Source organism: Pelophylax lessonae, assembly GCF_965119305.1.
Source record: "Pelophylax lessonae genome assembly, chromosome: 1".
NCBI lineage: Eukaryota > Metazoa > Chordata > Amphibia > Anura > Ranidae > Pelophylax > Pelophylax lessonae.
In genome coordinates, this window is record NC_138768.1 from 305,729,647 (window position 1) to 305,746,701 (window position 17,055).

The 17,055-nt window shown below is 46.6% G+C and overlaps 1 protein-coding gene across 1 annotated transcript in view; it reads right to left on the reverse strand.

Moving 5' to 3' along the window:
• The window catches only part of TPCN1 (two pore segment channel 1), a 373,488-nt gene that overhangs the window by 25,374 nt on the left and 331,059 nt on the right, over nucleotides 1-17,055 (reverse strand). The window contains exon 25 of the mRNA XM_082257616.1: nucleotides 10,858-10,985. Within this exon, the coding sequence (XP_082113742.1) occupies nucleotides 10,858-10,985 (128 nt within the window). The remainder of the gene's footprint in view (nucleotides 1-10,857; nucleotides 10,986-17,055) is intronic.

Here is a 17,055-nt window from a genome sequence, read left to right on the forward strand (position 1 = left end):
CTTCACATTCCAATATGTGACGGTTACCCGCGCTTCCTCCGCTTTGCCATGGGCGAGGAGCATTATCAGTTTGTGGCGTTACCCTTTGGTCTTGCCTCCGCTACTCGGGTCTTCAAAAAAGTGTTGGCCCCGGTGCTAACATTGTTGCACCAGTGGGGGATCACTGGACTGGGGTACCTGGGCAATCTTCTTCTGCGAGTGGAGCCTCCAACTGCTCTGATGGACAACAAAGATTACTCTGGCAAACTCTGAGTTAGTTAGGTTGGATTCTGAATCTTTAGAAGTCTGCTCTGGTTCCATCCACAAAACTGAACAATTTGGGTCTGACTCTGCCGCAGCCAGAGTGTTTCTGCCTCTGGAAAAATTCCAGACATTGCAGGAGGCAATTCAGCTTCTGTTGTCCAGTAGATGGTCATTCCTCGGTGCTTGCATGCGGGTTCTGGGCCTGATGGTGTCTACCTTCGAGGCTGTTCCGTTTTCACAGTTCCACACGAGATCTCTGGAAAAAGAGATTCTAGTGAAATGGGACAAGAATCCACGGTCTCTAGAGGTGGCTTCGTTCTCCGACACTTCGTCAGGGAAAATCCTTTCTCCCCATGTACTGGACCGGTATCACTACAGATGCCAGCCTCTCTGGGTGGAGAGGCGTCCTCAGCACAGATTGTGCTCAGAGGGTGTGGACTCTGGAAGAGTACGATTAATGGACTAATAATGTACTGGAACTTCGAGCGATCAGACTTTGCCTGGATCATTGGACAATTCGTCTTCAGGGGTGTCCGGTACAAATTGAATCGGACAATGCCGCGGCAGTGGTCTATGTCAATCACCAGGGGGGCACAAGAAGTGTCCTGGCAGCTCAGGAAGTAGTTGGCATTCTAAGGTGGGCAGACCGATTTGTTCCAGCCCTCTCTGCTGTACACATTTCAAGGAAGGTACAGAGGTTTGTGGCACGGTCTCGGGATCCTCTGGCCGACGCCACAGAAGCATTCTAGTGGCTCCAGACTGACCTCCCTGGTCTTGGTTGGCCGATCTGGTACAGCTATTCGCGGATGCTCCTTGGAGACTTCCTCTCAGGGAAGGTCTGCTGTCCTAAGGGTCAATCTTCGATCCTGCTTTACAGTTGCTAGCTTTAACGGCTTGGCTGCAGGATGTCGAAGCTGGCGGCGTTATCTTGTAGTTCACCTTACCTGGTGGTTCTTTGTCCCTGTCTGTCATTCCTTCCAAAGGTCATTTCTGATTTCCATTTGAATGAAGACATTGTGTCGCCTTTCCTATATCACCCGGGCCATTGCAAGAATTAAATCTGCTGAAAGAAACCCCAGGCCTAAAGACCCCAGAAAAGGATGAACTCTGCTGCCCCCCTCAAAATGATTATTTTGTGGACCCCCGTGATGCTCAAGGATGAGGTTCACGAGGCCGGGGACCAATGTAGATGTCCCCCCACCCCAGTCATGGGTGAGGGCAGACCTTCATGCTGAAGGGGTCTTGTCTGCGGTTCCAGAGAGGCCAGCTCTATGCCCACTAGACCAAGGCTGCTTGGAGCCTCCTGGGGAAGACTTGAAAGATCTATTTCCCTTGTCCGCAGCCCCGGAAGCACAAAATATTTTTCTATGAGCTGAGGAGGGGGGCCCACGTCTGTGACCAGGCTCCCTCCCTTTCCTAGCCTGTGGCAGGATGGTACTCGCCCCCCCCCCCCCCCCCCCACGAGACTCTTAATGATGTCATCCAGAGTAGCCCCAAACAGGCAATCGCCTTGAAAGGGCAGATCGTTAAGAGCTTTCTTGGAGGCTTGGTCTGCAGACCAATTCTTAAGCCACAGCACATGCCTAATCACTACCGCTGAAATAGGAGCTTAGACAGCATAGGAGCTGCATCACAAATAAACTGCAGCCCCTGGACCAACTTGTACACCAGATCAACGTAATCAGAGAGAACCTGCATATTACCCAGACCCAGTCGCATTGCCAAACCAGCCTCAAAAACATGCTGCGCGCCACAGCCTCTGCTTTCCTGTCAGTCGGGTCTTTAAAGGACAGGGCTTTCTCTACTGGGATCATGGTTGCTTTATTCAACCTGGGAACAGGAGGGTCCACCACCGGTTGAACAGTCCATTAAGAATGATTCCTTAAAAGGGTAACGTATTGCATGTTTGGGGACCGCAAAAGGTTGGTTTGGTTGCCCCCACTCCTTATAGACAAATTGTCAAAATAGGGAAGATAAGGAAACACTTTAGCTGTACGAGGTAGCTTGTGTGTACAAAAAGAGACAGCCATGTCCGTGGCCACATTCTCCATTTTAAAAGTTTTACACACTGCAGCAACAAGTGTGTCCACCAGCGTTTTCTCATTCACTGCTGCGATCGCAGAGAAACCATCCTCACTATCAGACAGATCAGGAAGAGTGGTATCAAGTCTCACTGGACAGGCCACGTTTACAGCAGAACCAGATTTAGAATCCGATGAGACAGACTCAACAGGAGAAGGTGGAGGACGCTTCCTGCTAGTCCTTTGCCCGCACACCATTTCCACCCAGGACACAAGGGACTCTACGGCCACTATCAGTGTATCAAATTGAAGCTGGGGTTCAGAGGAACCTGCTACCTCCAGGAGGGGGGGATCAGTGGATCATGAAAATAAGGGAGACCCGGCAGTACAAAAAAATAAACTAAAACGTTTTTTTCTACAGTCATGTCGGACGAAGGGAAAATGGCCGCTGTGGCGTCACGGACTCCAATAAATTGGATTTTTGACTTACCGTTAAATCCATCTCTTTGATGTTCATTGACAAACCCAGCTCCCAATCTTTTAAGGAGTAGGACACTAGGCAGAAAAAAAGCTCGACTACGCCTTTGGGCAGTCCCAGGGGGTATACTCCCTCTCTCAGCTAAAGGCACGCAGTTCTGTTACAAGCAGTGTCAGAAGAAACTCCACAGAGGGGTGGGTGCTGTGTCCATCTGTGAACATCAGAGAAATGGATTTTACTGTAAATTAAAAATCCCATTTTCTCTTTCGTTCATTGACGGACACAGCTCCTGATCTTCTTAACCATTGGAACGTTCCAAAGCAGTGTTAAACATGAGGGGTGGGAACAGCAGATAAAATTCCCAAGGGTAAACCATAGCCAACCAGGTAGCAGGAGCTCACCTAAAACCAATTGAAGGTCACCTTGAAAAGAAAAAATTAATACACCCTCAAAGAGGACCAGGTCCTCTAAACAGCCGCCTGCAAAACCTTGCTGCCAAAGAAAGCATCCACAGATGGCAACAAATCAACTTAAATTTTGTGAAAGCATGCACAGACGACCAGGTAGCCGCCTTGCAAACCTTCGGCACAGACGCCTGATGACGGAAAGCTTAGGAGGTACTAAGCGCCCGAGTAGAGAACGCCCTAACAGGGAAAGGAGAAAACCTAACCCTTAATTGAATAGGTCTGAATCATCATCTGTCTGATCCATCTGGAAAATGGTCGCAGAAGAAGCGGTCAACCCCTTTGGAGGTCCATCCGTGAGCACAAATGGGGAGTCTGACTTCCTGAAGGACTCCATAGCTGCCAAGTTCACCCGAATTGCCCGAACCACATACAGGCAAAGCAAGGCAATTTCCGTAGAATGTTTTGGTCTGGCACACAGGGAAGGCAACACAAGGTCTTCATTCCAAAAGAAATTAGAAACGACCTTTGGAAGGAACAACAGACAGGGGCAAAGAACCACCTTTTCCCTGTGAACCACCAAGGCAGGAAAACATCAAGACAACGCCGCCAGTTCCGACTGCCACCATTTGGGCCACCTCCAGGGAAAGTGTAAGCAGGGGAATCTCCCTAAGATTTTCAAAGGGAGGTTTCTGAAGGACTGACAGCACCAAATTGAGGTCCGCACTGGAGGAACCAAAAAATTTAACTCCCGGGAAAAAAAAAAGTATGCTCCAAGGAGTGTGGCCAAGGGTCATTGAAAGAAAGAAGACCGCCAAGTCTGACACCTGGCCCTTGATGGTAATCAAGGCCAGGAGCTGTTCAACACCCCCATTGGAGGAAGGTCAAGATCCGAGCCACGAGAAAGAGAGAGGGTGAACCCCAAGAGACTCACACCACGCGATGTACAATATCTCACAAAAGGGAGTACACCCCCCCTTTTTTGTAAACAGTTTGCTACAATGTAAAGTAGTGAGTGTACAGCTTTCTGTCCCCTCAAAATAATTCAACACACAGTCATTAATGTCTAAACCACTGGCAACAAAAGTCAGTACTCCCCTAAGTGAAAATGTCCAACTTGGGCCCAATTAGCCATTTTTTCCTCCCCGGTGTCATGTGACTCGTTCGTGTTACAAGTTCTCAGGTGTGAATGAGGAGCAAGTGTGTTAAATTTAGGGTTATCGCTCGCACTCTCATACTGGTCACTGGAAGTTCAACATGGCACCTCATGGCAAAGAACTCTCTAAGGATCTGAAAAAAAAAAAAGAATTGTTGCTCTACATAAAGTTGGTCTAGGCTATAAGAAAATTGCCAAGACCCTGAAACTGAGCATACAGCAGTTTAACAGGACAGGTTCCACTCAGAACAGGCCTCGTCATGGTCGACCAAAGAAAGTTGAATGCACGTGCTCAGCATCATAGGTTATCTTTGGCGAGTCAGCCTGTCATTGCTCAGACCATACGCCGCACACTGCATCAAATTGGTCTACATGGCCGTCGTCCCAGAAGGAACCCTCTTCAATTGATGATGCACAAGAAAGCCTAAAAACTGTTTGCTGAACACAAGCAGATTAAGTACATGGATTACAGAAGAACCATATCCTGTCGTCTGATGAGACCAAGATAAACGTATTTGGTTCAGATGGTGTCAAGCGTGTGTGGTGGCAACCAGGTGAGCAGTACAAAGACAAGTGTGTCTTGCCTACAGTCAAGCATGGTGGTGGGAGTGTCATGGTCTGGGGCTGCATGAGTGCTGCCGGCACCGGGGAGCTATAGTTCATTGAGGGAACCATAAATGCCAACATGTACTGTGACATACCGAAGCAGAGCATGATCCCCTCCCTTTCAGAGACTGGACCGCGGGGAAGAACTCCAACATAAGGACCCCAAACACACCTCCAAGACAGCCACTGCATTGCTAAAAAAGCTTAGGGTAAAGGTGATGGACTGGCCAAGCATGTCTCCAGACCTAAATCCCATTGAGCATCTGTGGGACATCCTCAAACGGAAGGTGGAGGAGCGCAAGGTCTCCAACATCCACTAGCTTCAGTGATGTCGTCATGGAGGAGTGGAATATGGCAACCAGTGAAGCTCTGGTGAACTCCATTGCCCAAGAGGGTTAAGGCCGTGCTCAAAAATAATGGTGGCCACACAAAATATTGACACTTTGGTCCCAATTTGGACATTTTCACTTAGGAGTGTACTCACTTTTGTTGCCAGCGGTTTAGACATAAATAGCTGTTTGTTAAGTTATTTTGAGGGGACAAAAAAAAAAAAAACACACTTGTTATACAAGATGTACACTACTTTACATTATATCAAAGTGTAATTTCTTCAGTGTTGTCACATGAAAAGTTATAATAAAATATTTACAAAAATGTGAGGGGTGTACTCACTTTTGTGAGATACTGTACGACTCCCATGTACTATGGTAGATCTACCTAGATTACCTAGCTTTTAACAGCGTAGGAAAACACCGAAACCGACAAACCTATAGCACCCGGTCTTCAACAGCCAAGCTGTTGAAACCAGCGACTTTAAAGCAGGATGGAGATTGGCCCTTGGGACAGCAGATCCTCCCTGAGAGGAAGTCTACAAGAAAACCTCAGTGACCAGCTGCACCAGATCATCATACCAAGACCAACGAGGCCAGTCCGAGGCCCCTAAGATGACTGGAATCCCTTCTGCTTTGATCCTGCGCAGAAGTTTGAGAAGAGGGATGGTGTAAATCAGACAATACTGACCCCACGATCCACCAGCGCGTCTGTGGTGTTCACCAGAGGATTCCAAGATCATGCCACCAACCTCTGCACCATCCCGTTGAGCCGATAAGCCAACAGGCCTTCCTTGGGAGTGCTCCGCCAGAGACACAACTGCTGAAAAACCTCCGGATGAAGTCACCATTTTCCCTGGTCCAACGCCTGTCGACATAGGCAATCCGCCTCACCCCTTAAATGTGTATGGCGGAGAGGGCTGGAACGAAACATTCTTGCCACTGTAAAATACTGGCTACAGCCACAGCCACCATGACACATCTTATGCTCCCCTGGTGATCGACATAAGCCACAGCCGCGGCACTGTCCGATTGAAATCACACTGGACACCCCTGAAGATGATCCATCTAAGGATCCAGACAAAGTCTGATCGCTCAGAGTTCCAGTACATTGTTCGGCAGTTTGAACCCTTCCAGTGTCCAGACCTCCTGGGCAGAATCTTTGCAGAGAACGTCTCCCCACCCGGACAGGCTGGCAGCCCTGGGATGACGGTCCAAGACAAGGGGAGAAAGTATTTACCGTCTGAGCATCAGAGAAAGAAACCACCAGATCAGGGACCTGTAGGAAAGGAAACGGCCGCACATCCAGGAATTTCAATTGCCTTTAATTTTCAAAGTGATGACACCAAAGACACCAACATAGGGTCACGTAGACGTGTTTCACACATACATCTTGTGCTTAATCATTACAGATCAGGGACCCTCTCATTCCCTGGCTCAGCCCATTTGACCAGAATCTCCCTGCAGGAATGTCGTCCCGCATGCAAGTCGGGAGGGGTGAACGTCTACTGGACAAAAAAAGATGAATTGCAGCCTGCAATTTCTGGAGCATGGCCAAAGAAAGATGCACTCTGGCTAAGGCAGAGTCCAGAGTCAGACCCAGATAGTCCCGATTTGCGGAAGGAACCAGAGCAGACTTCTGAAAAATCAGAATCTGGCCGAATTCCCTCAGAATTCGTATACTGATCTCTAAGTTGTCCACCAGAGCAGCAGGGGACTCTGCTCACAGAAGAAGGTCGTCCAAGTAGCCCAGTACCGCGATCCCCCGATGACGTAACAATACCAGCACTAGTTCCAAAACGTTCGCAAAGACCTGGGGGGCAGAGGTGAGACCTAGGGGCAACGCCACAACTGGTAATACTCCTCTCCGGCAGCAAAACGGAGGAAGCACTAGAGTCGGGCAACCATTGGAATGTGCAGGGAAGCATCCTCGATGCCGATAGAAGCAAGGAAGTCCCCCTAAGAAAGGGATGGCACCTCGTGTGAATAGACTCCATTCTGAACTTCCGTACCCGTATAAAGCAGCTCAGAGCCCTAAGGTCCAGAATTGGACGAACCTAGCCCTCCCTTTTCGAAGGGCACGAACGAAAACTCGGACTTGTAATCGGACAGTAGCACTGTGTGGACCCAATGGATGTTCACCAAGAAGGTCCACAGGCCTGGGAACCAGTGAAACCCCCCCCCCCCACCCTAGGCATGGGTGAAGGCACCCCTCCAGGCTGAAGATGCCTTGCCTGCGGGTCTAGAAAAAAATCCCGCTCTCGGGAAGCCAGGCCAGGGCTGCTTGCAACCTCCCTAGGAGGACTTAAAACTACTTGTGAGCTGAGAAAACCAGGCCACTTCTGCAACGAGGAGCTATTTCCATTCCTGTGGAAGAAAAGTACCCTTACCCTCTGTGAGACTCTTAAAAGATGTCACCAAGGGCAATCCCAAAAAGGCGATTGCCGTGAAGGAGGAAGGCAGTCAGAGCTTCTTAGGAGGCTGGACCGCAGACCAACACTTAAGCCAAAATACACATCTAAGCCCACTGCCAATGCCAAAATAGGAAGCTTAGAGAGCAGGGTAGCCAAAGCCAAATAGGATAGGCATCGCAGACAAGCTGCCACCCTTGGACCAACTGATCCACTAACTCAGCCAAGGCAGTTGAATCTGCTTACCCTCTAGGTCAGTGTTTCTCAACTCCGGTCCTCAAGGCACACTAACAGGCCAGATTTTAAGTATTACCTTGGGGAGATGCAGACTAGAGTACTGCAATCACTGAGCAGCAAACAATATCACCTGTGATGTATTTCAGTTTTCTTGCAAACCTGGCCTGTTAGTGTGCCCTGAGGACTGGAGTTGATAAACACTGCTCTAGGTCATAGTGCAAAAGCTTAACCCACTCAGTCAGTGTTTATGACACCAGGGCAATGGCCAGTACTGACCTGAGCGCTGAGCCAGCAGTAGAGAATATATTGCAGCTACAACCTCCACCTTCCTGTTAGCCAGATCCTTAAGATCAGAGATTTCTCTGATCTTAAGGATCTGGGGACAGTGGGTGGAACAGTCCATATCTGGAATAGCAACTCCACAAGGGGTACCTCACAGAAAGGTGTTTAGGAACCACAAGGGAACGTTTTGGACGCTCCCATTAAATCTAGACATATTAGTCAAAATAGGAGGGAGAAGGCAACAATTTTGCCATGTGAGACAGCTAGGGAATGTCAAAAAAGGGGAACAGCAACCTACACAGCCACCTTAGCTACAGCCTTCAGCTGCCCTCACTAGAGCAGCCCCACGGAGCATCCGACCAATTGCCAGGACCAAAATCCCAGCAAGGAACTAAGTCCTTACTCCTGACTAGGCAGAAAAAAGCTGCGTTCCTATAGCTGAGAGTGGGAGTATACCCCCTGGGACTGCCCATAGGCATAGTCAAGCTTTTTTTCTGCCTAGTGTCCTACTCCTGTAGGGAGCAGTATAACCCAATGGTTAGGATCAGGAGCAATGTCCATCAATGAATGGAAAGAAAAACAATGCAAAATGGCCACCCCTGTAGTCAGAGACAAAAACTATGACAAAGTGGCCACCATGCGCTTCCCTAGGGAAAAAATAAACGCCAAGAGGAAGAGAAGAAAAAATAATCTATTGCTGGAAAATTTCTCCGCTGCGCCCTCTGCAAGGGAGGCACACCTCACATCAGGCAAAACACGTGAAACGCAGGTATCGGACCCCCCACCAAACAGAGCCCCTTGGGTCAAAGAAACACCACCGAGGAGGAATGTGAGGGGGGGATGGGATACAGCCACAGGGGGATCCCGACTTAGGGGCTTGGAGTGGGGAAGAGGGAAACCAGCAGGCAGGCCCGACCATCCCTGGAGGGTATCTGCGTCCACCCCAAACTGCACAAAGAGGGAAAGGGGGGACTGCACTTACCAATCCATGGTGCAGGTGACGCTCCAGACAGAACTCTTTGCCACCAAAGTGGGGGAGCTGTCGGCCAAAGGGATGCCAGCGCGCGGTCGTACAGGACTCTGCGAGACATTCAACTTGCGGGCCAGCCTCTGTCTGTGAGGCAATGTCATGGCCGACCTAGCACGTAGCTGGGGTCTACATGCGCTCGCTGGCTGGACTGAGAGGACCACTGGATCTAGATTATCCAGCCTGTCACCCAGCTCAGCAGTTGATTAGAGATCTCCGAGGAAAAAAAGGCAAAAAGATACATGGAAGGAGAAAAAATTGCTAGGACCAAGAGATCCCAGCAGGGAGGCTAGGTCCTTACTTCTGACTAGACAGAAAAAAAACTGAATGCCTATAATAGTGGGGGGTTATATATCAGCTGAGGACAACCCATGGACGTAGCCAAGTTTTTTTTGTTATGCCTAGTCCTACAAAATAGAAATCCATTTTAGGTGAAACACTGGATACGTTTTTATATAATAGAAGAGTATATATGCAAAAGTAGTTTAATGAGTGCATGTACTCACATATATAAGTAAGATGGAGTCACTTTACTTTGGTGGTTATTTTGAGCATGAACAGCAACCTACTGCAGCTAACTAAAATAGTTGCACCACGTGCCAAGGTGAACACCGAATGCAGGATCCAGTGCCAAAGTAAACATTACAGGCCGGCCCCACCACTGCGGGGTCCAGCTAGGGTTCACAAGATGTGCTCAAGGGTCAATAACCTGGAAACTGCTAATGAGCTCTGAAGGCAATAAGCAGTCAGATCTTGACAGAAGTTGAAGTAGTTAAATCAGGTAAAGAGATAATAGGAAGAACTTCTCCAAAGGGAGAAAGTGTCCATCACCTAAGGAGATTAGTAGAAAACTTAAAGTGGTTTAAAAGCTTGAAGGTTGTTTTACCTTAATGCATTCTATGCGTTAAGGTAAAAAACCTACAATGCTATATGTTCCCCCCTGAGGCCCCCCCTCTATACACTTTTATACTTACTTTTTTTACTTACCAGAGCCATTAGCTCCCGCTGCTGTCAATCAAATTCTGTGATGAGATCGCAGGGCCAAGCCACACTGTCTGTATCAATTGATGCAGACAAGGTGGCTTGTGAGTAAGCCTGAACAAGTGTCCCCATAGAAAACGGCTATCTATGAGGGGCACTCACCGAAGAAGAGGAGCCAGGAGCGCCAGCTGGGGACCCCAGATGAAGAGGATCGGGGCTGCTTTGTGCAAAATTATTTCATAGAGTAGATAAGTATGACATGTTTATTATTTTAATCCCAAAAACCCTAAGCTTTAACATAACATTTTAAGCCTCACAGAGTGTGTGGGGTTATATGTAGACACAAGGGGACAGACCCAGCAAAGCTTTTGACAGTGTCCAATCACCTGAAGGTAGAAGCATATAACTCATTAGTTATGAAATAGTTCCTGTGTACTGTATGAAAAACATATTCAGATCAAGAATGAATACATCTTACTTCCAAAGTAACTACCACAACAAGAACACAAACTATTATGATATCTGATAAGTGTAGTATAATAATCCACACATTACTGCTTGTTGGCCTTTTCATACACTCGGCAAGGTTATGAACTAGAAGCCAATAGACTCATTCAAGTGTCTGTCCAATGTATAAAAACAGGAGAATTTAAAATAGAGCAAGTAAGGTTCAGTAACCTACCTCAATGGCCTGTAAGTGTGAAAGCAGTTTTCGCAGCTGGCTTTTCTCATCATTGGTTTGTGCATGTCTAAGAATACCCATCAACTCCTCTCTGCCCACCTCTTCCTCTAAAGTAATTCCTTTCTCATCTTTAAAAAAAAAAAAATATTAAAAACATAATGAACACATCTTAGCATAGGCTACAACTTCCCTGGCTATCAAACGTTTACCTCATTTGAACAGATTTTAACATTTGCACTCCATAAAATTAGACAATGGTATGATTCAGTTTTATACTAACAAATTTAAATTCAACATCATTACAAGGAAAACACCAAATAATTTGTAAATTACTGCATTGTAATTCTCTACTCAAGAAAATTAGGTGGCTTTACAAGGACAGTAACCACACATTAATGCACATATTTTCAAGGACCTGTGCAAACCCCTTAGTTACGGTGTCTTCTTCCAATCAGAAGTAACAAAAACTTCAGTCAACACACAGAAAAACATCCTGTTTTATAGCTTATGATTCCCACATAAATGGGCACATTTGCATGCATACAAGTAATGTCTTAACAAAAATGATGGCTATTATCCAGGAATTTTTAATGGCCAATAATACCTAACAGCATTTTAAGCAGAGGCACTGGGTAATGCTACGTGACTGTACCTGAAGAGGAACTGCAGTCTGCTCACATAATTTGTAATAAAAACATATTTGCCATTCTGAAGCTTCCCTCCATCCACTTTGCATATTATTTTATTTATACTGAGATTCTGTACTTGTCAAATATGCTGCAGAATTCTCCCTCCACTAAGTCTGGCTGCAGCCATTTTAACTGTGGGCAGCTGAAACTGCAGACTGTTCACTTCCTGTATTTACACAGACAGACACACACACACACACACATACACACATATATATATATATATATATATATATATTTGTAAATATTTTATTATATCTTTTTATGTGACAACACTGAAGAAATGACACTTTGCTACAATGTAAAGTAGTGAGTGTACAGCTTGTATAACATTGTAAATTTGCTGTCCCCTTAAAACAACTCATCACACAGCCATTAAAGTGTCAATATTTTGTGTGGCTACCATTATTTTCCAGCACTGCCTTAACCCTCTTGGGCATGGAGTTCACCAGAGCTTCAAAGGTTGCCACTGAACTCCTCTTCCACTCCTCGATGACATCACAGAGCTTGTAAATTTTAGAGACCTTGCACTCCTTCACCTTCCATTTGAGGATGCCCCACAGATACTCAATAGGGTTTAGGTCTGGAGACATGCTTGGCCAGTCCATCACCTTTCTCCACAGCTTCTTTAGCAAGACAGTGGTCAGCTTGGAGTTGTGTTTGGGGTCATTATGTTGGAATACTGCTCTGTGGCCCAGTCTCCGAAGGGAGGGGACCATGCACTGCTTCAGTATGTCACAGTACATGTTGGCATTCATGGTTCCCTCAATGAACTGTAGCTCCCCAGTGCTGGCAGCACTCATTCAGGCCCAGACCATGACACTCCCACCACCACGCTTGACTGTCTTTGTGTTCCTCACCTGGTTGCCGCCACACACACTTGAAACCATCTGAAAGAAATACGTTTATCTTGGTCTCATCAGACCACAGGACATGGTTCCAGGATTTCATGTTCTTAGTCGGATTGTCTTCAGCAAACTGTTTGCGGGCTTTTTTGTGCATCATCTTTAGAAGAGGCTTCCTTCTGGGACGACAGCCATGCAGACCAATTTGATGCAGTGTATGGTCTGAGCACTGACAGGCTGACCCCCCCCCCCCTTCAACCTCTGCAGCAATGCTGGCAGCACTCATACTTCGATTTCCCAAAGATAACCTCTGGATATGATGCTAAGCATGTGCACTCAACTTCTTTGGTCGACCATGGCAAGGCCTGTTCTGAGTGGAACCTGTTCTGTTAAACCGCTGTATGGTCTTGGCCATGTGCTGCAGCTCAGTTTCAGGGTCTTGGCAATCTTTTATAGCCTATGCCATCTTTATGTAGAGCAACAATTGTTTTTTTTCAGATCCTCAGAGAGTTCTTTGCCATGAGGTACCATGTTAAACTTCCAGTGACCAGTATGAGAGAGAGAGTGATAACACCAAATTTAACACACCTGCTCCCCATTCACACCTGAGACCTTGTAACACTAACAAGTCACATGACACGGGGAGGAAAAATGGCTAATTGGGCCCAATTTTCACTTAGGGGTGTACTCACTTTTGTTGCCAGCGTTTTAGACATTAATGGCTGTGTTTTGAGTTATTTTGAGGGGACAGCAAAATTACATGGTTAGAGAAGCTGTACACTCACTACTTTACATTGTAGCAGAGTGTCATTTCTTCAGTGTTGTCACATGAAAAGATATAATAAAATATTTACAAAAATGTGAGGGGTGTACTCATTGTTGTGAGATACTGTGTGTGTGTATATATGTGTGTCATATATATATATATATATATATATATATATATATATATATATATATATATATATATATATATATATATATATATATATATATATATATATATACACAGATACTGTATGTGTGTATGTATCTGTATATATATATATATATGACACACATATACACTCAAATATATACAGATACATACACACATACAGTATCTCACAAAAGTGAGTACACCCCTCACATTTTTGTAAATATTTTATTATATATTTTTATGTGACAACACTGATACCCTCCCTTCGGAGACTGGGCCGCAGGGCAGTATTCCAACATAATGACCTCAAACACACCTCAAAGACAACCGCTGCCTTGCTAAAGAAGCTGAGTGTAAAGGTGATGGACTGGCCAAGCATGTCTCCAGACCTAAACCCTATTCAGCATCTGTGGGGCATCTTTAAACGGAAGGTGGAGGAGCGCAAGTTCTAACATCCACCAGCTTCGTGATGTCGTTATGGAGGAGTGGAAGAGGACTCCAGTGGCAACCTGTGAAGCTCTGGTTAACTTCATGCCCAAGAGGGTTAAGTCAGTGCTGGAAAACAATAGTGGCCACACAAAATATTGACACTTTGGGCTCACTTTAGACATTTTCACTTAGGGGTGTACTCACTTTTGTTGCCAGCGGTTTAGACATTAATAGCTGTGTGTTGAGTTATTTTGAGGGGACAGCAAATTTACATATTATACAAGCTGTACACTCACTACTTTAAATTGTAGCAAAGTGTAATTTCTTTGGTGTCATCACATGAAAAGATATAATAAAATATTTAAACAAATATGAGGGGTGTACTCTCTTTTGTGAGATACTGTATATAGAAAGACACACTCACACCAATGCTTGTCTGCACATTACTCCTCTGTTTATGAATACACATGGGTCTTTGCAGTCTCCTGTTATCTTTACCCTCATCCAGCCCCCTCCAGCTCTGCAGCTCTCCTTGGCTTTCCTAGGACTCACCCCTCCTCCCTTGCTGGCAAACTCTCACGTAAGTGAGAGCTGTGCATGATGTCATTATCCTAGGCTAATGACCAGACAAGGAAGAGAAAGTGGGTTGTAAAGCTGCTTTAAAATACAATAACACAGAAAATAAAATGGGATTTTTATACTTGCCGAAAGATCCATTTCTAAAACATTATTGAGGGACACAAATGTAGTTACAGGAGGACTTGACAATGGCAAACAAAAACAAATTGCGGGACAGCCCAGGATAACCCCTCCTACTTGCAGTATTCCTTAGTTTTTTGGTAAACCAGTACAAAGATGATTACGTAAACACAAATGGTGGGAACCGGTTTCCCTCAATTGACTCCATGAAATTAGTTTTACAGTATGTACACACAATTGGATTTTTGTCTTGCCGTAAAAACTTTTCTGTGATGTTCATTGACAGACACAGCTCAATATCTTCTTTGACCCTTGGGTTATGCTGCTCTCCATAGGAGTAGGACACTAGGCAGAAAAAATTGACTATGCCCATAGGGCCGTCCTAGGGGGTATACTCCCACTTCCTGCTATAGGACTTCAGTTTTGTAACAAGCAGCGTCAGAAGAATATATAACCCAACTCAGAGGGGCGGGTGCTGTGTCCATCAATGAACATCAGAGAAAAGGATTTTACAGGAAGACAAAAATCCAGTTCTCTCTTTCATTCATTGGCGGACACAGCTCCATATCTTCTTTGACCCTTGGCCAACCAGGTAAACCAGGAGCTCAACCAGCAACAACTGGAGCTCACCTACCAAAGAAAAAAACACACCTCAAGAGGCAGGAGCCTCTGCAACAGCAGCCTGCAAAACTTTGGGGCCAAAAGCAGCATCCACAGATGCGAGTACAGCCACCTTGTAAAACTTTGTGAATGTGTGCACAGACGACCAGCTGGCTGCCTTGCAAACCTGGACCAATGACGCCTGATGTCAGAAGGCCCAGGAGGCACTAAGCGCCCTTGTAGAATACGCCATAACAAGGAAAGGAGGCACCTGAACCTTGATGGAATAGGCCTGCACCACCATCTGCCTGATCCACCTGGAAATGGTCGCAGCAGATGCGGCCTGCCTCTTACGAAAGCCATCCGTAAGGACAAACAAGGAATCCGATTTTTGAGACGATTCAGTCGCCGCCAGGTACACCCTGGTTGCCTGAACCTCATCCAACGAATGTAAGGCAATCTCTTTAGGATGCTTAGGCTTAGGATACAAGGAAGGAACACGTCTTCATTCAAGTGGAAACAAGAAACAACTTTAGGAAGGAATGACTGGCAGGGACGTAACACAACTTTGTCCCTGTGAACTACCAGGTAAGGTGACCGACAAGGACAACGCAGCCAACTCGGACACCCTGCGTGCAGAAGTAATAGCCACCTTCTGTGACAAAGTAAGCAGAGGAAGTTCACGAATATTTTCAAAATGCAGTTTTTGAAGAACCGACAGTACCAAATTGAGGTCCTACGGAGGCACTGTGGACCTTACCAGAGGAGCCAGGTGGCGTACCCCCCAAACAAAAGTTTGAACTCAGGAATTTGTGGCCAACGGGCGTTGGAAGAAGATTGCCAAAGCATAAATCTGGCCCTTGCTAGTGCTCAGGGCCAAACACTGATCTACACCTCTTTGTAGAAACTCCAGCAGACAGGACACCGAAAAGGAACTGGGGGAAATCCCCCCCCCCCCCCCGAGACTCACACCAAGTAATGTACACCCTCCAAACTCGATGATATATCTTCCTAGAAGTAGATTTCCTAGCTTTCAACAGTGTAGGAATTAACGAATCTGAAAACCCTCTGTCCCTCAGTACCTGGCTTTCAATAGCCAGGCCGTTAAAGCCAGCAACCGTAAAGCAGGATGGAAGATCAGTCCTGGAGACAAAAGATCTTCTCTGAGAGGGAGCCTCCAAGGAACATCAACTACCAGTCTTTCTAGGCCTGCGTACCAAGACAGGCGAGGCCAGTCTGTGGCCACCAGAATGACTGGAATTCCTTCTGCCTCGATTCTGCGCAGAAGTCTCGGCAGAAGTTGTAATGGAGAGAGGCATACATTAGATGATACCAACCCCAAAGTGCCACCAGAGCATTTGAGGTATCGGCCAGAGGATCCCGAGACCTTGCCACAAACCTCTGAACCTTCCGGTTGAGACGAGAGGTTCACATCGGGAGTCCCCCATCGGAGACACAGTTGATAAAACACCTCCGGGTGAAAAGACCATTCGTCCAGATCCAGCCCCTGCCGAATGAGGTAGTGCGCCTGCCAATTCTCCACCCCTGGAATGTGCACAGCAGAGAGCTGGAACAAAGCGTTCTTCCCACCTTAGAATGCCGGCTGCTTTAGGTGCCCCCTTGGTGTTTGACAAATGCCACAGCCGTGGCATTGTCCGATTAAATCCTTACTGGGCGCCCCCCCGCAGACAATCCGTCCACAGGGAGAGGCAAAACCTTATCGCCCGAATCTCCAGGACATTGATTGGCAGACTGGACTTCTTCCAAGGTCACACCCGGACAGGCTGGCATCCTTGGTAACCTCCGTTCAGTACAGGGGGAGTAAGGATTTTTGCTGTTGAAGCGCCGGGGAGCAGAGCCACCATATCAAGGACCCCCTCGTACCCCAGCTCAACAGAATCAGATTGTCAATGGACTGTGGATTCTTGTCCCATTTGGCAAGAATCTCCTTTTGCAGAGGTCTGGTTTGGAACTGAGAAAACAGGACCGCCTTGAAGGTGGGGACCATAAAGCCCAG